We start from the raw sequence: 25725 nt of genomic DNA, 5'->3' as shown, positions 1-25725 counted from the left end.
TGTGTCTGTGTGTGTGCACAGCTGTCTCTCTCTCACCTAACTTCTGTGTAAACTGTGGGTGTTCAATATATATTAGACCCTATAAGAAACCATCATTGATAATCCCCTGTACAGGAACTATGTAAGATTCCAGTTTCATTTCGCCCAGCCTCAGTGTTCCTGTAACAATGGGAATGGAGAGATACTTTTTCACGGTTTATATTTCACTGTTTCCTAACATGAGAAAGGAAAAAATAACAGACATTCTATGACTGAATGATGTATCAATTACTCTCACTTCTGTTTAGAATGCATTTATACTTAAGAGAATACCTAAGTTCAATTGTGCTAATCCCTTTTATAAAATTGCTCATGAGTAAAGAGGTATGAGGTACAGAGGAGCTCTACTAACAGGATAGAAAGTTAAGAAGATACTGTGAAATCCTCTGTATCAATGGCAACATTTCCTTCTCTCTGAAATGCTTCAGGAGAGACACTGAGAAGTAAAAAAGCAACTGGAGTCCCTCTCCTGCCCGTACACTGGAGGATGTGGCAACATGCAGTGATTCTCAAAGATAAACATTCAAGATTGGAGGAAGAAAGGGACACCCAGGACTCATATAATCAACTTCTGAAAACTTGAGAGGATGCCAGTGTGAGAATAAACACTTTAAAGTCATTCTCTTAACTACAGAAAAAGGAAACGGTACCTTTCCACTCCAGATGTTCTTACCTTTGTAGGTTTAATTTTTTTTTTATAAAAATTAACAAAATATATCACAATCAATACGATGACTAGAACAGTTTTGCCTATAACCTTTGCTGATACATCTTCAACAAATAACCCCTAAGCGGACTGTCTACGTAAGGTATTATGCGAGATTCTGGGAACACAAGTACAGCATGGCTTGGAGCCTGGAGGGACTCATAGGATAAAATGAGGGAAAAAAAAAACAACAGAAAGCAAATACTTATAACACAGTGTGGTGCCGGAACACGGGAAAGGGCCCATCATCTTTTCTGAGGCTTGGCTGGGAGAGGGTAGGGATTCTCTCTTCAAGGTTTATCAAATACAGAAGCGGGTAGTCAGAAAGATGGAGAGGGAGGATGTTTATAACTGCAGAATGTGTTTCAAGATCTTTAAGTAATCTGTATATCTTTAAAGACATCTGTGTACGTCAGGTGGGGTATGGAAGTGAGAAGCAGGATTAAACAGACCCCAAGACCTAGTGTAGACTGGAAGATATATTGTCAAGCACAAGGAAGAGTATGGATTTAACAATGAATGAGAGTAGCTCTACGCTGTGGTGTCTTGATCTATACTATGATTAATTCTGAGGTATGCTGCAAGTACTTTATTAATAGGAGTAAAGCCCAGAGCTTGGGAATAATTTACCTTTGAAACATACTAGAGCACGTGAGAATATCATTTTTAATCCTGTGTATTTTGCTGTCTTCCTGAGCTGGGGAGAAGGGGGCAGACTTACAGCTGGCATGCCTAAATTGGCACAGCAGTGGAAATGAGTGGGGCTGCTTGGATGAACAGCACTAATCATCTACACGTTTGTGATAAGGAGAAAAGGAAGCAAACTGCAGGGCCACCGATGGCTTTCAAGCACGGGGTGGCATGGATAAAAGTGTGTTTTTGAAAGTGAACTCAGGAAACAGGGTCTACGGATGATAATTAGAGATGTATAGATGGATTCCCCAAAGAAACTATTTTAAATCATTTTAAAGTGGCATGAATCTCAAGCTGCACTTCATTCATTCTCATCTCAGTTACAGCTGGTCCTTTTTGGTGGCCATTCTGCATGCAGTCAGCAGCTCCTGAAGATTCTGGATCTTGAACCTTGAACCTCGTAACAACTGAGATATTTAATTGCTTTCATCGGCTTCTCAGAGCCCAACACCACTTCAACTAGGTGAAATTCTGTGAGGGCAGAGATCCTGTCTTATTCCCTGTTTTGTCACTAAGTCTTGCTCAGGGCCTGGCCCATGGTACTGGCCTAATAAATGCGCTAAACTGAACTCTATGCTCCACTTTCTACTTGCTTATGTTGTCCACTAGCATTTAAACACCCTTAGCATCTTATAGCTCACCGGCACCACGTCTTTTCACGCCTAGCATTGTGCTGAAGACACCGTGAAGAGACTCAATAAAAAAATGTTAATTGGCTAATTATTTTCATTGATGGCAATCAACAAATCTCATGTTTCCTGGACCTTTTTTATCCGTGGTCTACAACAAGGACTGGAAGCGAGGCGCTCATGAAGATTTAGAGATGCTCCTTCTGATAGAAAATATGCGCTGTCCTAAATAAATATACTATTCTGGGTTCAAATGAGGATTTCATAAAATACATGAAATACTGTGTAAAGAACTTCAATCTAGCTGTGAATAATCCCATATTGTCACTGACCTTAGATTGGTAAACTCTCAAAATCTGCAAAAAGCACTGACTGATAGGTTGTTAACAACCTATTCTGTCACTTACAAGAATTCCCTTCGGTTGGAAACTTTCAAGATGAAAAAGCAGGATAACTATCTAGGGCACATTTATACACTTTTGGTAAATTTTCAAAACAGTAAAGGTGATACATGAGGAAATATATGAGGATTAACAATGTGAGAAACGTGGCTCTTTCAGTACTGAGTCAGTGCAAAGAAGAACTGTTTTGTGCATGGCAAGAACATTCAGAGAAATTATATTAAGTTACTTTAAATTTCATTAAAAATATCACTGCACATATGTTAAGATTACCTAGCTAAGACCTCAAAACTTTCAGGACCTGAAAACCTAGGTCTCTGTGTTAATTACAAATTCCCAAACAGTTAAAGGAAAACTGAGTTCACATTTTCTTCTGTGAACACTAGCTCTGTGAATTGATGTTTCTGCTTCCAGTGTCATCATCTTTTTTCATTATTACGCAGTTAAAGGCTGTTCTCTTTAAGATGAAGTGATCAAGAATCAAAGCAGTCATGGAGGACTAGCGGTGTATGCATATGGAATAAATATTAATGCTTTCACAAGCCCTGCCCATCTTTATAAGAGAATTATAGGATGCTTGGACAGAACCCCAGATTATTTTCTGTATTTATAAAAGACTCTGGCCATCAATAGCAAGGGTGATTATTTTCTAACCCTCAAAAATATTTCAAATCCTTATTAAAAAAGTGTCTGATAAAATGTATTTGGGTTCTAAGTTAAACTTGACATTTTTAATCATGGAAAAGTTAGAAATTCCAGTTCAGATTCCTCTTAGACTTTACTTAAGAAGTAATTCATTAGCATATATGACTAATGTTGTAAACTGACAGTCCTAATTTGAAAATTAAATACAGATTTCTTACATATGACCTTGGGCAAGCCATTCCCAACTCCAAGTGTCAGCTGAGCTAAAGTCAGATATCAAATGACAGGGTTATTTCAGAAAAATCTTTGCATTCATTATAAATAAAGGTAAATGGACAGCCTCATATTCTATCATATATTTTAAAAAAGTTACTTTCAGAAAAAAATTTAACATTAAAACTAAAACTGTATCAATAAATCACTAAGCAGATTAATGAATTATATCTTACCCAGAAAGATTAATGTTAGCAATCAATGCTGCTTTCATATGAAATTATTAACAAGCATTTAAAAGGGCATTCCTTTATCTGTGTACATAGGACTAACAGAATTAGACAAAAAAATTTGAGAAAAAAATATAATGTCAAACCTAGGCTATGACTTAACTTTACTGTAACAAGGCTCTTTATATTTAATCTTAAGGAGAAGATCCTACAGAAATCAGTAGATTTCAACAAGAACGAAATAAAATTGTTGCTTTTTCTACACAAGTAGATTTGCATTTAGTGATGAAAAGATGCCTTATTTTGGTCAGGGATTGTTATTCATCAGAAGTGCCAACAATAACTATAATTAACTAAGACTAAAAGAAATATTTATACTTAAGTGAGAAAGAAAACAAGAATTAATTATACTGTCTTATTTAGTGGGAGTGAAGTGAGTAAGAGAGTTAAGACATAACCAGGGGCTCAGAAGTATTAGCGGACTTCCTTTTCTTTTAAAAATTTAACTGCAAGTGAATCTTCACCTTAGTCAAATTGTTTTGATATTGATTGAGAAAGTATGACCAAAGGCATTCTACACCTAGAGTTATTACAACTGTAGATAAGATGATGGGAAGGTTGGAAAAAAAAAAAACAGCCTATCTATTATTTTATTGTGAGACAGAGTAATAAAGTAATTAAAAACCGAGACTGAGCAAATCTGCCTGGGTTTGAATGCTGGTTGACTGAACTGTGGCATTTTGGATACATGGCATGTATCCTTTCTATGCTTCTATAAATGGGTTTCTTCCTCTATAAATGATTTTATCATAGATTTTTGTTTTCATTATTCTCCTTTCCTCCAGAGATGAAAATTCAGCCTGCTGCTGCTAAGTCGCTTCAGTCCTGTGTGACTCTGTGCGACCCATAGACGGCAGCCCACCAGGCTTCCCGTCCCTGGGATTCTCCAGGCAAGAACACTGGAGTGGGTTGCCATTTCCTTCTCCAATGCATGAAAGTGAAAAGTGAAAGTGAAGTCGCTCAGTTGTGTCCAACTCTAGCGACCCCATGGACTGCAGCCTACCAGGCTTCTCCGTCCATGGGATTTTTTAGGCAAAAGTACTGGAGTGGGGTGCCATTGCCTTCTCCGGAAAATTCAGCCTAGTGAATGCTTTATTTCACTCTGGGAATTCTATAAGACTTGAACCTAGAGCCAGCATGACAGAAATATGTTAAAAGTATGGCTTCTGAGTCAAGAAAAAATTGTCCGTAGAAATTAAGTAAAATTTAAATGCACCATAACAATATTTAAAGACTACACATTCTCTCATCTTGTGGGAGGTATCACACAAATGCAGATGTATTTGCTGATGTCCAAAGGTGTACAGCATATGTCAAATCAGGCTTCCATATGCTAGCAAATAGTAGTCCAGTTAAATTCAACAGGGAAGAGAATAGCTATTGATAGTTTAAAAATTATTTTTCAAAGAGTCTAGTTTCCTGAAGGCAACCAGAAAAGAGACTGTGATTTTCTTTCTCCTCTATGAATGCTGTCTTAATACAGACATCAAACTAATGGTAGAAACCAAAGTGTACTAAGAGTAAACAGGAGTGTATCTGCTTCCCAACTTACTAGGTTGCACACTGCCACACTGTACATCACACATTATAGAGAAACATCAAAGCAGATCAATGTATGTGACCAGTTATTTGAAGAGCCACAAATTCTCATTATGATCGAACACTGCTAAGTTATATTTTGTTAATCAACTTAGAGTGTCGACTTTTGCAGCTTTCCTACATATTGTAAGAAAATTCTCTCATGGATGCTGCTTAGGCTAAAATAATTAATATTCAGTTCTACTACTTTGGTGTTTAAATTTTTGAAATCTTACTCCAACATGACACTAATGATAGCAACTATAATCATAATTATTAACACAGTATACCATTTACTAAGTGTTTTCTTCAATTAAAGTCAGATATTACATTGTGCTATAGTAAAAAGTGAAAGAAAATTGAAAAGATTTTTAGAAATAGCTTATCTAAATGTGGGCTTTGCTATTTTGCATTTAATTTTATAAAAATTTGGAATCAGAGTAGTGAAATAACACTAAAATAAGTCATTTCAGAAAGGAAATACATGCACATTTTCTTCCTGTAACTAGAGTTTGTATTGAATGTTTCTCTAACTCATTGCTTTATTTCAATGACATTCACCCACATACTTAGAATGAAAGGAACTTCCTGAACCGGGTCTTGAAGAAACATTTTTATTCTGGGCACTCCCATTTTTACCACCTCGAAAGGAATGTGGAGACTTGGCCAGTAACTGTATTTTGAGTGTTTTAAGTATTTCCTTCTTAGAAAAACTTAGTAGGTCTTAGGAATATAATTCCTTAAGTCAAATTATGACTTTCACACTGACACTTAGGATGTCTATAAATGATCATGGTATTATTTCAAACTGAAGAGTAACAAAGGCAAGTCACAGACAACTAGAAACTAAATTTTTGGTGGCGGGCACACTGTAGGGTATACAGAGATAGAAATACACAGAGATAGAAATACACAGAGATAGAAATATAAGGCTGTACACATGAAACATATAATGTTATAAACCAATGTCGCCTCAATAAAAAAAAATTCAGAAAAGATAAGTCATGGAATAAAGCATGCTGGAACTCTAACATTTCAAACTTGAACAGAATTGTATTCTCACCAAAGAAGCCCTTTTATATACAGAGGTTCAGACAGACAATCCAGTCTGTCTATGAAATAGATAAGGGCATCATAAACTGCAGATTCCTAGACACTGTGCTCAGAGATATCAACTCAGTTGTTCTTCAGTAGGATTCAGAAGTCTAGATTTTTCATAACCATCCTAGGTGATTCTAATGTGAGGGGAGGTTCAGGGGCCACCTCTTTGGAAACAGTTTTATTAGGTAAATTTAGAAGGAGTTAGAGCAGGGCTGACCCTATTTAAATATGAAGAGGTTAAAAATCTGGGTTCCAGTTAACACCTCATAGAGACTATTAGGCCAGTCCTAATGGACAATGCTTGAAACCTGTGTGTGAGAAAATGGCACTGCATGCTAATTTGTTTTTCAATTATAAATAAAAATCAGTTGGGTGTTGAATAATTTATGGCTTCCTGCAAAGCTGTATTTGAAAACATCATGCTGACAGCCTGTGCCATTCCAGCCCACGCATGGACCGCTGCCATGCATGCACACCCGCTACTTTTCTGGAGATTATCTCCACATGCTGTATGATCTGGCCTTCCACATTAGCAAGTAACATGAAACACGATCAATATCACAGAAGCCACAACACAATTAAAGACAAAGATGAGGCATCCATAGCTCGCTGGTACAGAAACCTGAAGGGAATAAGGTATTGTCCTCTAATTACAGAAGCCAATCCTGGTTAGAAGATGAATCTGATAGTTACTGACTTGCTGGAGGTCCCTTCAGATATAACCATTCAGCTTTTCAATTAAGATGATAATTGATAATGGAACTTAAGAAATCAAAGTCATAATAAGGGTTACATTTTACAAGTCAATTGGATGAGAATGTTGGAAGTGTAAGATTCCTCTGAGAGGAATTAAATTACCTTAAAGGAAGTGGTGTATAACCATTTCACACAGTGGAACTTTATATATTAGGTTTGAATTTTTGGTTTAGTCCCAATGTTGATGCGGTTAAGGATTGGTTCTCCTGAATTCCATATGCCGCCCTTCCCCATATGATCCAGAGAGTTTGGGTCCTGGTAGTTCTGGCTCATCAACTGAACAGAAATGGAATGAATGTAGGATTGGACCAAAACAAAAACTCGAACAAAAGTGATATCTGATAATCCAAATAGAATCATGTTTTCCTAATGGTAAGTCCTTTTCATTGGTGAGTTTTCTCACCCACTAATTTTTATTCCCTTCAGATTTTGCTAATGTGGAGCGCAGTGTCTCACATTTTATTCTTTAAAAGAAGCACCTAAACGCACCTCCTGTGTGTTCTGGTTCCCAGGTGCCTTCACCAGGTAGGGGCTGCTGTACCGACAGAACTCTGCTCTCTGCAGGCCTCAAGGTAGACACTAGTCTGTGGAATTTGTGAATTCTGTCTCTGACAAGAATAGCATTGCCCCTCTCCTGTTCTGCACTCTCTCTGGTATCGGACCGACCAAGATCCTTCTTTTGGACTACGTTTGCAATCTCAGCTACCAGGTCAGACTCTGATTCTGCCTTTTCTGTAGGATTATATTTATGCACATGAACAACATCTTCCCTTTCTCCTAGCAGCTTGGAAAGTAGTGAATAGAAATCACCTGCGGAAAAAAGAGAAGAGAGAAGGGGTGGGGAGTTGATAAGACTTCAAAATTTACAAAATGTTGTGCCTTAAAAATATCATCTCTTGATTCCTGATAATAAGTGAGAGAGAAGGTTGCTCTCAGATGTTGGAGCATGGGGAGAAAAAAAAAAAACGATTTTCCAGAACAATGAAAAAATAATAATGCTTCACATTTCATTTCATAAACCACCCATTTCCTTCTGTTATCTCAGCAGCTAATAACACTAAATAACCTCTATTAGCAAATAGTAGAAATAAAATCATGCATATGTGACTGCATGGGATATTTCAATAATGGTTTTCACAAGGCTGTTGGATTGATTTAAAAGTCAGAATTCATCAGTCTTTCAAAATAAAATATTATCAACAGTTACATCAGAAAACAGCTGTATGCACAGGCAAACCCTTTGAAGTTGTCTTTAAAAGCCTATTAAAGTATAATATACAAAAATAAAATGTATATTTTTGAGCAGGTGCTATGAAACACAAAAAATATAACATCCACGTGGCAACTGGAAAACCAAAGTTTTATTATCATTTTGTTAGCTGTGCTGCTGCTGCTCTAAGTAGCTCTAGTCGTCCATTTTAAACAAGAAATGAACAAGTTCCTGAAAAATAATTTTGTGACAAAAGAGTATTTTGAAATCAGTTTCTAGCAAAAGAGAAGATTTTGAACAAACTAGTATCATTGGAATGATTCATCACTGCAATATTATTTCATGTCTTCCTGTACTAAGAAGTAAATGTGGATACGATAATATAGCTTCATGAAAACAATTATTTATAAAATATTATGACAGATTCAAAATACAACTATGCAAGGTTCATGAAGCATTTTAATCTTCATCATTTACAATTATGGCTTCAAGTCCATTCAATCCATTCAGTCAACTGTGTGAATAGGAAACATTTCTATTTTCAATGAAATCATAAAGCTTTTCTAACCCAAACCCCAAGGTAACCCACAGTTCTTCCTTTTCCTCACCCTATATTAAGTACTGTTAATGAAACTTATGATTGTGGAGTCCTTTTGCTTAAGCTTTAATTACATTTATAGCATCATCAGACAACATTTATAAAATCTCTTTTTATGATTATCAGAAAACAAAAATAATAACTGGTTTAACTGGGATACATTCCACTAAAGAATATATTATTAAAATACATCAGTGCATATTTGCAAATAATCTTGGTTTAATGATTCAAAGTAGGCTTTCAATTCTTGCTCATGAAAGCAGCTTCTCCCAGGTGAGATCTTCAATCAGAAAATAATTACCACGTATTAGGACAAATATCAGTAAAATGAACAAAGCAAATCACAATGCACCTGAGTGTGGTAGGCCACAGTGGCATCCTGCCTCACAGAAGAGAAGTAAATCTATTACTGAGAAATTCTCCTGCCCCACACACTAAACATAAGTAGCTCAATATGCTATTGTGCAATGAAACATTTTATATAGTGACTAAAAACAAGATGATTTCAGGGACAGATAAAGAACGCGATTTTAAAACCTGAATCCATGACATTAGGCTAACGCTGACGAAGGAACACAGGCTTAGAACTAAGCATGGTTATTCAGGGTTGTCAGCAAAAATCTAAAAGCTTTGATAAAGTACCAAATGCAGAGCACTTGGTTCCTTTGGAATGGTCATTTACAATGATCACTGGGTTAGGAAAATAAAAAGTTAGCAATGTAATATAGGCTTGGCTGAACACAAATGCACTGGCCTTGTGACAACACTGCTTCAGAGTAGCAACTCACTTCTCGAGATTACATGCAGGAGACCGCTAGATGGCTATCTCTTACAGTCTTACACATAAACCAGGAAGGTGTTCCCCCCGTCCCGCTCCTGCCCAGCCTTTCCCCAGCCTTTTTCTCTTCTGGTGTCTGAAATATATGAAATCTGGAAATGCTAACCATTTTTCTTAGTCATATGAAGATCTTGACTCATGAAGTCTATCTAACCTTGAGTACAGCAGATGGAATAGACTATAAATGGAGGACGTTGGATGGTCTCTACCCCAGCGTCATCTCTCAATATTCTCTTTTTTTTTTTCAGTTTATATTATAGCCATATTGGACTTTACTTCCTTGAATGTCAATCTAAGAAGATGTTGTTTCTCCTTCCCAGACATTTTCTCTCCCCAGGGCCTCAACCTTCAGATGCTCCTTAGGCATCACTTGTACCCAAGAAGCCTGCCTGGACAGCTAGACGAGGGGCGGCTGCGACGTGCAGCCACAGCCCTCTGCTCCTGTTCTGTATTGCTGTTACTCAGGGTCTGGTCTGCGTTTCCCACTAGTGTTCGAATCCAACCCCTGACACTTAATAGCTACTCTGTGCCTTTAAGCCAGTTACTTAACCTTTACAAATAGAAAACAACAGCTACCTTTAAAATTGTTTTGTGGATTTAACGAAGATAGTTAATGTAAAATGCCCAGTCCAGTGGATATCATAAAGTAGACATCACTAAACTGTACTTATTATAATTATTAATGACAAACATATAAACTCAAGTTGCAACATGCATCTGCTTCAATCTACGGCTTACCTAAAATTTTTAAAAATTAATTCCATTTCTTATTGAAGTACTGGGACTGTCATATGGAAAAAAGTCCCCTTTTACGTTTACGCCCTCTATTTTCTCAACAAGTCATCAAGGCTACATTTATGATTTGCTTCCTGATTTTACCAAAAAAGGTTGTATCTGTTCTTTCTTTTGCTTCTCAGTCTATTTCTGGAGAAAGAACCATCTCCACTCCAGTGTTCTGGGTACCAGCCCTCTCTGAGCCTTTGAGAGCCTTTCCTATCTGCTCTTTCTTTCCTTCTCTGACATGACTTCTCTGCCAAAGATCTGACTCAGGCTATAGACACACACACTCCGTGTGTGTTTATCTTGAGTGGTCATGGAGATGAGAAGAGACCTCTTTTGACACACTATGTCTTTCAAGTTTTTCCATTTTCCCTCTTTCTGGAACAAGTTCCAGCACCATCTGCAACACCTTTCTGTGATAATGGAAACAGTCTTTACCTGTGTTCCCAATAGGATGGCTCCTGGATGCAAGGGGCGATGGAGGGCTTGTAGCGCAGCTAATATGACTGAAGTGAGCGTTGCTGAGTCGTGTCCAACTCTTTGTGACCCCATGGACTATAGAGTCCATGGAATTCTCTAGGCCAGAATACAGGAGTGTGACCCCATGGACTATAGAGCCCATGGAACTCTCCAGGCCAGAATACAGGAGTGCGACCCCATGGACTATAGAGCCCATGGAATTCTCCAGGCCAGAACACAGGAGTGCGACCCCATGGACTATAGAGCCCATGGAACTCTCCAGACCAGAATACAGGAGTGAGACCCCATGGACTATAGAGCCCATGGAATTCTCCAGGCCAGAATACAGGAGTGGGTAGCCTTTCCCTTCTCCAGAGGATCTTCCCAACCCAGGGATTGAACCCAGGTCTCCGGCATTGCAGGCAGATTCTTTACCAGATGAGTCATTAAGGAAGCCCAAGAATACTGCAGTGGGTAGCCTTTCCCTTCTCCAGGGGATTTTCCAACCCAGGAATCGAACTGGGGTCTCCTGCATTGCAGGTGGATTCTTTACCAACTGAGCTACCAGGGAAGCCTTAATTTTTGTTAGCTTACTTTTAATTCATTTATATTCAAATTTCAATAACCACACATGGTTAGTGTCTACCATATTGGACAGTGTGGGATGATGTGCTGCTTCATCCTTCCTCACATCCTCTTTCTTCCTAAACTGAAGGTATCTGCTTTCACTCCCTACTTAACTCTTGTACGGCAAGAGTCACCTAAGAGCTCCTAGTTGCCAAAGCCAATAGACTCTTCATCCTGACTACTGGTGGCACACAGCACTTTTAAAGTCCCTTCAGAAACTCTCCTTCTAATATGTTCTTTCCAGGTCTTCACCTGTCATCTTTGCTTCCTCTTATTTTGTTCAATATATGGAAACGCTGGTGTTTTTGACCCCGGGCTTTATTGACTACACCAAAGCCTTTGACTGTGTGGATCACAACAAATTGTGGAAAATTCTTCAAGAGAAGGGAATACCAGACCACCTGACCTGCCTCCTGAGAAATCTCTATGCAGGTCAAGAAGCAACAGAACTGGACATGGAACAACAGACTGGTTCCAAATCAGGAAAGGAGTGCATCAAGGCTATATATTGTCACCTTGCTTATTTACCTTATATGCAGAGTACATCATGCAAAATGCTGGGCTGGATGAAGCACAAACTGGATACAAGGTTGCTGGGAGAAATATCAATAACCTCAGATACGCAGATGACACCACCCTGATGGCAGAAAGTGAAGAAGAACTAAAGACCTCTTGATGAAAGTGAAAGAGGAAAGTGAAAAAGCTGGCTTAAAACGCCACATTTGAAAAACTAAGATCATGGCATCTGGTCCCATCACTTCGTGGCAAATAGATGGGGAAACAATACAATGGAAACAGTGACAGATTTTATTTTCTTGGGCTCCAAAATCACTGCAGATGGTGACTGCAGCCATGAAATTAAAAGAAGCTTGCTCCTTGAAAGAATAGCTATGACTAAACTAGACAGCATAGTAAAAAGCAGAGACATTACTTTACCAACAAAGGTCTGTATGGTCAAAACTATGGTTTTCTGTAGTCATGTATGGATGTGAGTTGAGCTATAAAGAAAGCTGAGTGCTGAAAAATAGATGCTTTTGTAGTGTGGTGTTTGAGAAGACTCTTGAGAGTCCCTTGGACTGCAAGGAGATCCAACCAGTGAATCATAAAGGAAATCAATTCTGAATGTTCACTGGAAGGACTGATGCTGAAGCTGAAACTCCAATACTTTGGCCACTTGATGTGAAGAGCTGACTCATTTGAAAAGACCCTGATGCTGGGAAAGATTGAAGGCAGGAGGAGAAGTGGATGACAGAGGATGAGATGGTTGGATGGCATCACCGACTCAATGGACAGGAGTTTGGGTAAACTCCGGGAGCTGGTGATGGACAGGGAGGCCTGGCGTGCTCTAGTCCATGGGGTCGCAAAGACTTGGACACGACTGAGCGACTGAACTGAACTGAAGACCTCTTTCTGTTAAGTAGTCTCGGACACTCACAAAGCTTAAGCTGCTACATTTGACAAATGACTCTGACTAGTACTGAGATCCTAGTGGTATATAAAACTGTCATCCAGAAATTTCCACTTCGCTTGAATACCCACTTCAATGTGACTTTGAACTCAACAGGACCAAACCAGAACTCTTCCTCTTCTCCCCATACTTTAAAAAAAATAGTGTCTCAGTATTAAACCATGTTTTAGGACAATCAATCCAGAAAACTAAATTCATTGTCCTCTCACCAGTGAATCACGAAGTCATGTGATTCATTGATGCTTTAGGTCAACATCACCTTTTCCCTCCCTACCACAATTACTCATCTGAGATGCTTATCACCCTGTAACTGTCATGTTGAAAGACTCTACCCCTTATTCTTCAGGGCAAATCCTCAACCCTGCCTTCGACAGAAAAATCTGTTTGGACTTGGTATTAAAAATGCTCTATCTTTGTGCAAATGACTTGTGATTGAAGGTAGCCTGCCTCCCCTTGATACTCCCCAGGCATGACTCCTTTTCCTCAGCTCTGTCAACCAGTGTGTTCTGGGACAGTATTTCCTAACTCTACTCTGGGTCCTGCTGCTAAGGGGACCGTATAATTTAATTTCCAACTGGGACACATTTGAGAAAGAAAGGAGTACTATTAATATTTATTCTAGCCATAAACTGGTCCTAGAAAAACTGGGATGTATAATTATCCTATTTACTCCTGACAGAGATAACATATGAGGAAGTACTTTATAAACTGCAAAGACAGTAATAGTAATAACAGCTAATATTTTTTGAGAGCTTTGCATGAGCAGGTCACTTTACGGGGTCCTTCATACTACAGAATGCATTTGGCCTCCATGAAGTAGTCATTTCAGATGAGGAAAGCAGTGGCACGGTACTAAGGCGCACCGCTGAGGACGCTGAACCGGGTCTGAAGGAGGCAGCCTGGCCGAGGGGCCTGCCTTCTAAGGGCACTGGGTCCAGGTTCCCTGTCTGTTCTGCAGCAGCCAGAACTCTTCTCTGTGAACTCACCTCGGACCTGTCATTCTCACCATATTAATCTTTTTCTTTCTAAAGTAGTAGTCTTCTGAGAACAGGTACTCAGGATTTATTCTCTAATTGAAGAAGTTTATTTTCTGTCCTATCCTAGCTTGTCTTTTTCTTACAACTGTGTAAGACTCTAATAATAGAATCAATACATACATATATGGCAGTGATTTGCACAATGCTGGCCTAAAGAATAATGACTGGTTTTTGGTTTCAGAAAGTATGAGTTTTCTATTTTCTATTCTTTTTAAGAATTTTCACTTACCACTGGCAATATACCTTACATGTATAATAAAATTCTCTAAGGTATTCTAAAAAACTTTTTTGTACATTTAAATTATCTGAGAAGGGACAAGTGGCAAGCTACAAATATGATTTTATATTAAAAAAAAACCCTCTCATTTCTTATTCATTATCATATTTCCAGTAGTTAGTACTGTTCCCATCACAGCAGATATTCAATAAATGATTATGGAATGAATAATGTTTTAAAAATGCCACTCTTGGGTACTGCATTAGTAAAGATAAAAAATACTTCCTTGATGATTTTAGACTGCAATGAGTTCCATTTCTTTCTTCTCCACACTTCAAACTTTGATTCTTATCTTAAGAAATGCAGAAATGCTCTAGGTCTGTAAGTCATTTGGCTAAGCGGGTTTGGTATTTGGGAAACACAAGAGAAGGAGCAGCTACCGCATCAGGAAACTATGCAGCATAATGCAAGAAAACCTAAAGCACTGCCATTAAACTCCAAGTCTGTTACTGTTTGCTTGCATTAACTATCTCACAGCTCAACAGACATTCTTCTATTTAGTTGGGACCACTCACTATTCCCTTCCAGCAGTACAGAAATTTCTCTGGTTTACTTTCAGAAATACAGTGAGATCAAAGTAAATGAGAGGGAAACATCCTTTGAAAAACTACCCCATACTTAAAAAATATTTTAAGATTACTGGATTAAAAAATAAGTACCCCTACTTTTAGACACATAGAATCTTAATTCTGGCAGGCATTTTATTATTTTTAAAATGATCAAAACCTTTTGGTAATCTTTCAGAATATAAACTCCCATTTTCCACAGAAATCACTAGTACTTCATTACCTAAAACAAACAGTTCTTGTTGCTGCTTATTGCTCTGTGATTTCTATGGTACATGGAGAATAAACAGGATATTCATTAGCAATTTAACAAAATATGCCAAGTAACTAAGCTAATGAGATTATAACCATGCAACAACAACTGTAATAAGAGGGATACAAGGAATGATAAATGAAAGCATTTCTTTTCAGAGTTTCATATCTTGGTTTATGACTCAGGTAGAGCTGACACTTTCCCTTCTGGTTAAAGGTGATTTGGCTTACTGACTGTTTACTTATTACTAACCCACAGATGGTGACTGCAGCCATGAAATTAAAAGACGCTTACTCCTTGGAAGGAAAGTTATGACCAACCTAGACAGCATATGAAAAAGCAGAGACATTACTTTGTCAACAAAGGTCCATCTAGTCAAGGCTATGGTTTTTTCAGTAGTCATGTATGGATGTGAGAGTTGGACTATAAAGAAAGCTGAGTGCTGAAGAATTGATGCCTTTGAACTGTGCTGTTGGAGAGTCCCTTGGACTGCAAGGGGATCCAACCATACCATCCTAAAGGAGATCAGTCCTCAGTTTTCATTGGAAGGACTGATGTTGAAGCTGAAATTCTAATACTTTGGCCACCTGATGTGAAGAGCTGACTCTTTTGAAAAGACCCTGATGCTGGGAAAGATTGAAGGCAGGAGAAGAAGGGGACGATGGAGGATGAGATGGTTGGATGGCATCACCGAGTCAATGGACATGGGTTTGGATGAACTCCAGGAGCTGGTGATGGACAGGGAGGCCTGGTGTGCTGCAGTTCATGGGGTTGTAAAGAGTCGGATGCGACTGAGCAACTGAGCTGAACCCACAATATCTATCCTACTAGCCTCAGAGACATAAAACACAAGATCATGGCAACTAGCTCAAGGATCACAAGTAAAGTCAACTTTATTACTTTTTCCTTCTATAGGATTCATCTAATTGGGAAATGATCAGAAGCAGAAAGGGGCTTTTTACCTTGTTTTTGTTTGGTTAGGAAAATAAGACAAATATAAGAAAAGAAGTCAGGAAATGACTTTTGTGACTGCCATACACACTGATCTATATTGGAAACACCAACTAGGTGACAAACGATCATCCACATCTGTTTATTCTGTTATCAGGAAACCAATTCAAAAGAGCATTCACTCAGTTTCCCAGAGCCTTGGGGGGTATTTAAAATTGCATTTGATAGATGAGTTCAATAAATAAAAATTTGTGAGCTGCTCATATATCAAACCGATAAATTTTTAGTGACTGGAAAGAGAAACAAGACTTATTTTTTCCTTAAAACAGCAAAGTGCATTGAGAATGCTTGGAATTACCTAAGAAGATGCTACTAAAGTCATTGGGACTTTATTACAGAATGAAAGGAGGGTCCTATTTTGAACAACAAAGGAATTAAATTTTAACCACTAAGCCCAGCCTGTATGTCACTCTTCTCATAAATGGTTTATCAACTGTTACTTTAATAAGCTTCACAGCACACTATTGTCTTTTTAACTTGCAACCTTGTTCCCTTGATTCTGCTTGTTTGATAAAACATGCCAATGGTAATTCATTTTTGTTAGCATAAAACCACTGTGAAATTATTCTGTTTCACAGAAGGTGTCTGAAGACCTTTAACTATCTGAGGCCATGGAGTGATTTCCCTCTACAAATTGTATTTTTGTCATATTCCTCCTGCCTTGGGAATACAGAAGCTCATGCTGACCTTTGAGTAGAAAGATTGATTATATGAGGGCATGAAGACTACAATGAGAAGAGTTTGGAGCAAACTGAATAAAACACACTAAAGGCTCTTTCTGCTGAAAAAGAAATGCTGTCCAGAGAATAATGTACAATAACAAGGACACACCACTATTGTAGATTTGACTTTCAATTCTGCCTTCAGTTTTTTTTTAAGGCCTAAAATCTTCCCAATACAATCAATATAAGTTTCAATATTAGATCTATGTTTTGAATTTTAAAGAAAAGAAACACTCAAAATTCAGAATTCTTAACAGCTGGCATGCCTCTTAATTTCAGCCCACATTCCTTGCCTAGACAATATTACCAGAAGGTTCAGGTTGTACCTTTGGTACAGACAACGTTTATGAAAAGAATCATAAAGCATAAGAAAAAAAGAGGAAAAAACATGTTTTCTAAAAGTGCCAACCGGAACACACAAGGAAGGAATACATTTGTATGTGTCTGCTCTGGAAAATCTCAACACCTTTCTCATTCTGTATAATCTAGGATTCATTTCCTCCACCCAGAATCACTGTCTAATTGGGTTTTATTGTTTAGCTCATTGTCCTTATTACATACACAGGGAATTCTTCACTAACAACATTTTCAAGGCATGGTGACATTTTCGTTTGTTCTGAATATCTATTAGTGCGTTTCTGCATTCACTCATTCACATAAGCTTACTTATAAACAAAATGGCTATTTTTAAAGCACTATGGGCATGAATATACATATATTATGCAACCACTGAAAGTCACGCATGCCAATAATTTTTATAGTTGGAAGAAATACACAAGATACAGTATTTTAAAAAGAAGATATAAAAATCTGCATACATATGATCTAAATATTTCAAAAATAATGTATGTACATATGTATAATACAGAATTCACATACAGGGTATACATATACATCCATATTTCTAGGGATTATGGATGATTTTTATTTACTTCTTTATACCTTTCTATAATTTCCATATCTTCTATAATGAATATGATTTTTATTTAATTTTTTTAATCTACATTTTTTTGCACACACAATTTTATTTGATTGACTATACTTTGAGGTTTTAGTCAGTTATTTACTGCCATTTTATAATAAGGAAACTGCAGTGCAGATACGTAAAATAACTTGACTGAGATCATACTTCTACTACATTTGCAGAGCCAGTAAAATTGAAGCATTGTTTGTCCATACTTTTCACAAGGACTATCACATGGAATGAACATATCTACAGAAGTGTCTATAACTGTATTTTCCATGTATGTAGTAATATCATTCAAATGTATATAGATAGGAATAAAAACTTATTGAGTGTGGCAAATCTAAAGTTGACATATAAATTTTAGGTATACTTGAAAGTACCCTTAAGGATCCCTTACATCTCCATTGTTGTTTTTTTTTAATTATTTTATTTTTATTTTTTATTTCTTTAATATAAATTTATTTATTTTAATTGGATGCTAATTACTTTACAATATTGTATTGGTTTTGCCATACATTAACATGAATCCGCCATGGGTGTACACGTGTTCCCCATCCTGAAACCCCCTCCAATTCCCTCCCCATACCATCCCTCTGGGTCATCCCAGTGCACCAGCCCCGAGCCAAATAACATTATTAAAAAAAAAAATCCCTGCAGATTTAATTAAAGCCTCATTAAAATGTTTTCCACTGTTGCATAATCCAGGACAACCTGATAGATAAAGATGTGCATATAATGAGGTTCCTCTGGTGTTTCCATAATTATACCTTTTGAGACGGAGTCTAAGATACATTTGCCTTTGGTCAAAATTCTGTTCAAGAGAAAACAAAGGCAGACAAGGATCCTGCAGCAGGCTGGGCAACTCTACATGGATTCACACAACTTTTATGTCACTTTCAAACTTGCAGCCTTGTTAGTTAATTTCCAACCAGGATGAATATTCAGGCAAAAATTAATAGCTAGCATTCTTAGTGATTAGAATTTCAAAGAAAACAAAATATTATATTTTTCCTGGGGAAACAGAGTATTAGATAAACCTGTGTTAAAAAGATTATTGGTTTGCTTTGATTTTTTTTGTTTTCTCTCCATGCTGGGGGTACTTACCACTTCCTGTCCATTTCTGGCATGGGTACAGTTCTTTTTTTCAGCCTATGGCATATGAGTATTTCTCTGTCTCACCACCCCCCACCTCTTTTTTTTTTTTTTTACTACCTCAATAAAGGTCATCCCTTCTTTCCAACATAGCATTTAATATTATATATCATGACCTTTATCTTTCTGTCTGCTTTGCCAAGACAGGAAGCAGAAAAAAAAATTGTTTGCACTATCCAGGTAGGGCTTTCTCTATTATTTAGCCATTGAAGGGTTCAGAGATTACCTTTGGGTACATGTCCTCTAATGTTTTGGGTCTTTTCTTTCCTGCTCCTTAACTGTTCTATTTCTAATGGCAGTTTTATATCCATGTGACCAACATTAATGCTGTCTGTTAGTTTATGGCTAGCACAACTGAAATAATTTAGGACTTTTATTTATCAGAGATTTAAAATATTCAAAGAATCAATACAACTAGGAGGAGTATTTGAACATAAATTGTTCTGGCCAGAACACCAAAATAAGGCAAAGGGTTAAGTCTGAGGACTTTCTTTTAAAATCAGCCTACATGGTGTAATTTATTTGAATTATTAGAGCCCTCCTATCAGCTACTTGGTTAATTTAACACCTCAGGGAATGAATACAAATAGATATTTGTGCAAACAAACATCTCTGAGAAAAATAGGACACTCTCAGTAATGAGTAGATTTGCCCTGTGTATTGCAAGGAGATAGATTGATCTCATTAGTGAATCAAATGGATGATGTGTACAAATACACATTTGAAATATTTCTGTATTTCTCTTTAAATTCTAGGCTGGTGATCCCCCAAAGACCAGCAGAAGAATAGAGAGGCTACATTGGCCACTGAAATGGCTTTTGGTGAAGTATTTGTCTTCACATAATCCTGGACGTGACATTCTGATGGACCCACTAATTTCAACATATAAATACCATAGCTTTTTTTCCTGCAGTATGAAAACTGAGTCAGCCTAATGGTTTCTTCCTCCCAAGTTAAGTAACTTAATAGCATTTTTATTCATAAGTAGAATAAAATGGCAACTAGAGGAAAATAATTTATGTATCCTTAGAATTCTTCTCTGAAACCATTAAGACTATACTGGGTATATAGCCCAATATAAATATATAAGCATATATTTAAACTTCTTAAAATTATATGTATATGCTATCAAACACAAAAGGGTAAACAAACAGCAATATATAAAAGTATATCATAGCATTTGGTTTTTAGACATATATGGCACCTCCTGAAATCTTACTGTTTGAAAAGAATTGGTTAAATCTAATATTTAAGGTTACTCTGCTAATAAGACCTCTAGGTTTCTAATCTTTCAGAGGTTTCAAAGTCTTACTTGATCAACTCAACTTCAAAAAGAAAACATAGTCCAGCCTCAGTTTCCACTGAAATATTATACAAGCTGAATGGACTAAATGGGAGTTTCATTCCTTCAGATCAGATCAGATCAGTCACTCAGTCGTGTCCGACTCTTTGCGACCCCATGAATCCCAGCACGCCAGGCCTCCCTGTCCATCACCAACTCCCAGAGTTCACTGAGATTCATGTCCATTGAGTCAGTGATGCCATCCAGCCATCTCATCCTCTGTCGTCCCCTTCTCCTCCTGCCCCCAATCCCTCCCAGCATCAGAGTCTTTTCCAATGAGTCAACTCTTCGCATGAGGTAGCCAAAGTACTGGAGTTTCAGCTTTAGCATCATTCCTTCCAAAGAAATCCCAGGGCTGATCTCCTTCAGAATGGACTGGTTGGGTCTCCTTGCAGTCCAAGGGACTCTCAAGAGTATTCTCCACCACCACAGTTCAAAAGCATCAATTCTTCAGTGCTCAGCCTTCTTCACAAGGCTCATATCCATACATGACCACAGGAAAAACCATAGCTTTGACTAGATGAACCTTTGTTGGCAAAGTAATGTCTCTGCTTTTGAATATGCTATCTAGGTTGGTCATAACTTTCCTTCCAAGGAGTCAGCGTCTTTTAATTTCATGGCTGCAGTCACCATCTGCAGTGATTTTGGAGCCCAGAAAAATAAAGTCTGACACTGTTTCCACTGTTTCCCCATCTATTTCCCATGAAGTGATGGGACTGGATGCCATGATCTTCGTTTTCTGAATGTTGAGCTTTAAGCCAACTTTTTCACTCTCCTCTTTCACTTTCATCAAGAGGCTTTTGAGTTCCTCTTCACTTTCTGCCATAACGGTGGTGTCATCTGCATATCTGAGGTTAGTGATATTTCTCCTGGCAAGCTTGACTCCAGCTTGTGTTTCTTCCAGTCCAGCGTTTCTCATGATGTACTGTGCATATAAGTTAAATAAGCAGGGTGACAATATATAGCCTTGACGAACTCCTTTTCCTATTTGGAACCAGTCTGTTGTTCCATGTCCAGTTCTAACTGTTGCTTCCTGACCTGCATACAAATTTCTCAAGAGGCAGATCAGGTGGTCTGGTATTCCCATCTCTTTCATAATTTTCCACAGTTTATTGTGATCCACACAGTCAAAGGCTTTGGCATAGTCAATAAAGCAGAAATAGATGTTTTTCTGGAACTCTCTTGCTTTTTCCATGATCCAGCGGATGTTGGCAATTTGATCTCTGGTTCCTCTGCCTTTTCTAAAACCAGCTTGAACATCAGGAAGTTCATGGTTCACATATTGCTGAAGCCTGGCTTGGAGAATTTTGAGCATTACTTTACTAGCGTGTGAGATGAGTGCAATTGTGTGGTAGTTTGAGCTGTACTACATATGTTGCTGTTCAGAAATATGTTCTAAGATGACTCCAATTCTTTCAAAGACATACAGTTCAAACAGTGTGTGCATTGCCAAAATAATTCATTGTAAGTCTGATTAAATTTCTGGACAGTCAGAGTAAACACTTAAAGCTACTATGTTTAGGCTATAATTATTGATTTCCTTACAAAATATATACACAGCATTGATAAACTTGGTTATTTTAAGTCATACTCAATAGTTCAGTATGAACCATTTACCATAAATTATTTAGTATAGAGTCATCTTCTTTTTTTAATTTAATACAAAATAGAAACAACTTTGAGCTAAGTTTTTAGGTCACTTTGCTAGAATGAGATGTTATGAAACATACTCTGTATAATTTCAAAATTTTTATGTTACAGTTTACCCTACCCCCCTTTCAGAATGCATTTTTTTCTTTAAAAAGCCTGTTTTTAATTTTGCAAATGCTATTTGTGTAATATTATTAGCGTATAGTGCATTTATTATAAGTGTATCTTTGACCTAGACCTAATAAAATACATTTTGAATAATTCCTATAGAAGTTCTTAATATCCAAAGAGTCACAAATTTCTATAACTGCTAATAGAAAAATCCTATTTCCTGTATACTTTATATTGTCATTAGAAGTGTGTTTGCATTAACATTGAACTAATGTTTTAAAATATATTACATCTAGGCCAAAAACGACTTGATAACATACTTCAGCCTAACACAAAGTACTATCTTCTAAACAACCGCAAGAAAGCAAGATTCGGGAGAATAAATTTTCAGTGCCAGCACATGCAATATACGACTTAACAACATGAAATATTACCACGTTAAGTAAATAGAACAGAGGAAGAATGGAGCCTTCTTAACTCATCAGATGGCAACTTAACACAAAACAATTGCTTAAGATGATAACCCCTCCTACCTTACCTGGCAGAGAAGAATGACTTAAAAGACAGGCAAGATACAGTTTAACTCAATTTCTTTTTTTCTTGAACCTCAAATATAGCAAATGAACACACCATACAAAATGTATAAGAATTTAAATGTTAAAGGTCATTAGGTTTCAAAAGCAGCCCACTAATTGTTTCTAATGATTATATTTGTACTTACTGTACTCTACATAAAAGTGACAATATTAAATAAGATAAAACAAAGACAGAAAAACTTAATGGGACTAAATTACATTAATGAATTGTCAAAGCCAAAGTCTAACAGTTGATTATTTTCTCCTGAATTACACATTATATAAAATCAGTAATATGGATGCATTAGGCTGATAAAGAAAGACCTAAAATATCTCAATAACTTTAAATTTTGTTTGCCTATTTGGATAGTGAATACTTTTATATGCCTAGTTATAGCAGGAAGCATACATACCCTGTTCTAACACTCCTTCTTCTTCTCGTTTGGGCTGCTGTAGTAAAGAAGTCTTGTCTTTGTTCTCTGTTTCTAGAAGGGATCAAAAGAGCTGAGAGTAAATTTGCAGTATATATCACACACTGTAAATAGTTTTTTGGAAATATACTATCAACATAAAAATATTTTCAGGATCCTATGTTTCATAAAAACAATAGTATTAAGAATTCATATGGTAGAAATGCCCTCTTGATTCACAAAAACTCTATCATGACTACCAAGCGCCAGACTCTGGCTTAACACCAGAGTCAACTACCATTGCAGTGATATAGACATGATATAGAATTTTGAAGATGCACTAATAAAACTGCTTGTATTATTTTTTAAATTGAACTTAGGATATTTTCAGAACATTTAATAGTACATTTTTAAAATATGTTGGAATTTTCATAAATGACCTGCTTGCTATGTTAACTTCTTTTATAAAATTTCCTGTAGAAAGAAATAAGAAGTTTTTCTGGCATTAAGACCAAACTTGTAATACTCAGTCAAGTCTCATCATACTTCATCCAATAAAAAAGTATGGGTTTTGCAATTTTAAACTGAAGAAATGACAATCATGACCATTTTGCAGATGAACAGTAAGTTAAAGAACAATTCTGAGAAGGTGCTCAAAAAGACTAAGGCTAGTAATGCCTCATAAATCAAGAATTGTTCTTAGCTTGAAGAGACTCATTAAACAGATAATGTAAGGTATGATCAGAGATGATAACCATTTCCATTTACAAACGGTGGCACTCTTTAGAACATGGTATATAAATTCATAAATTGTATAATTCATTACTAGTCATGGGAAGAATGAAATGAGGAAACTAGAAACACGAACTACATGAAGAAAGATCTTTATTTACAGACTTGGTCCCAAACGAATCTGTTTCATCACTAGTTGAGAGTTTTCATTTTAACTGTTTTGATAGGGACATGTCAGGAGGGGAGAGAGAGGAGAAAAGGGGGAAAGAGAGAATCAGATTACGTGAACACGTGCAACTGCCTGACAGGAGGAGGGTGATTTGAAGTATTAATCATACAGTCAAGCAAAACACATAAGAAAATGAAAAACATAAAAACATATGTTGCTTTAAATTAAGCATCAGTTTTACCTTTGTGATGTCCATGCATCATAACCATATCGGATTTCACAGGAATTGGAATATTGGCCTCTGGTGGTATGGTTCTGAATATATCTGGAGCTACATTCTGTGTACAGGTCATGAAAGAAACTGCATGCTTGGCTTCCATGTAATACATAATGTATAAGTTGCACATTTCATCACTAGACGTGCCACTGCAGGCAAAAACAAAACAGAAAGAAAACAACCAACCAAACAAAAAAAACCCCACAGATACGACAGATTAGTCATTCACATAAACACATTCTTCATGCAAGAAAAATGCAACTGGTCAGTCTGCCAGCAGTAGATTCAAAGGTGGACATATTGTGCATTTATTTTATAGCTTTCATTAAAACCCATCACAGTTTTCAACATCAAGAGCATACTGTCAATGGCATTTTTCCACTTAAAAATGGAGAATCCTTTTGCCATCACTCCATGGATACCACCAAATACTACAGATGGAAATGACATTTTAGTTGCAACGAGAGGCTTTCTTTTCTCTTCTAAATCCTTTTATTTTTTAGTCCTTTTTCTATTTGTTAAAACTCATTGATAAAGCAAAGTATTTTTCTCATGGGAAAATTTAATTATTTACTTATAACAATAAAATTCAGAACAGTTCAACAGAAATATCACATATTATTTACAAGCTTATATGAAAATGGCTTTTTCCATTTAACCACGAGAGTCTGGGATCTCGCTTTTGGTTACTGCCTTGTTCCTGAGGGTGAGATGAATCAAGAATCATGTGTTGATACTAGGACATCATAAACGTATCTCTGATATCTGTCTTGGCACCTTGATTTCTATAGTAGGGAAGACAAGAATGCCTGAGGAATGATACAAAGTGAAAGCAGGCCTAATCTCTTCTAAGAGCTGAGATCTGAATGGGGTAGTGCTGGATAACTGAATAACTCAAGGTTAAAAATAGATTTTTAAACAGTGGGGTGGTCATTTCCAAGAAAAAATGTTTCAAATAATATAAATCATGCCTAATAGTTTATAAAACATGTTTTCTTCTTCCTCAATTCATATGGGTTATTATGTATTTCATACTCTTTTCTATTATTCGGAAGGAAATGTTTAGGTACACCATTGCAAAACTTTTATAAACCAAGATGGTTCCAGCAAAAGAACATTTCCTTTTTGGTACTGGTTCTGACAATTTTTAGCAAGCCTCTGCTAATAAAAAGCAAGCTCTGAAATGGACTATTTGCTGTACAGAAACACGTCAGTGTTGACTTTTCCAGCAATGTCACGGAGCACTTATTTCCTCTCCATAGCAACAGTAATGACATCAGCAAGGGAAGGGAAAAAAAAAAGAAAAATCTTTTCCAAACAGGGATGTGGTTTCTCTAAGCTCTGAAAATGGAGAGCCCCTGAGAGACCACAGGAATGGTCATGGGAAGCTCTGTTTATGCTTTGAAAATAATTTGGCTTTTCACCCTCCGAATCTGATACCTG

General features: G+C 37.0%; 1 protein-coding gene across 11 annotated transcripts in view; it reads right to left on the bottom strand.

Annotated features, from left to right (window-relative positions):
- PAM (peptidylglycine alpha-amidating monooxygenase) overlaps positions 1 to 25725 on the bottom strand; it is a 324625-nt gene that overhangs the window by 45993 nt on the left and 252907 nt on the right. For 6 of the 11 annotated variants that reach the window (XM_019965490.2, XM_019965491.2, XM_019965492.2 and 3 more), the window contains exons 14-16: positions 24247 to 24431; positions 23108 to 23179; positions 7541 to 7861 (exon numbers count right to left, since the gene is read on the bottom strand). In XM_019965490.2, coding sequence (XP_019821049.2) covers positions 7541 to 7861; positions 23108 to 23179; positions 24247 to 24431 — 578 coding nt within the window. The remainder of the gene's footprint in view (positions 1 to 7540; positions 7862 to 23107; positions 23180 to 24246; positions 24432 to 25725) is intronic. The other 5 variants (XM_019965495.2, XM_019965496.2, XM_019965497.2 and 2 more) reach the window with 1 other exon arrangement.

The sequence above is a fragment of the Bos indicus genome, chromosome 7 (genome assembly GCF_029378745.1).
Source record: "Bos indicus isolate NIAB-ARS_2022 breed Sahiwal x Tharparkar chromosome 7, NIAB-ARS_B.indTharparkar_mat_pri_1.0, whole genome shotgun sequence".
NCBI classification, from domain to species: Eukaryota; Metazoa; Chordata; class Mammalia; order Artiodactyla; family Bovidae; genus Bos; species Bos indicus.
This window is presented reverse-complemented; position numbering and strand designations above follow the sequence as displayed.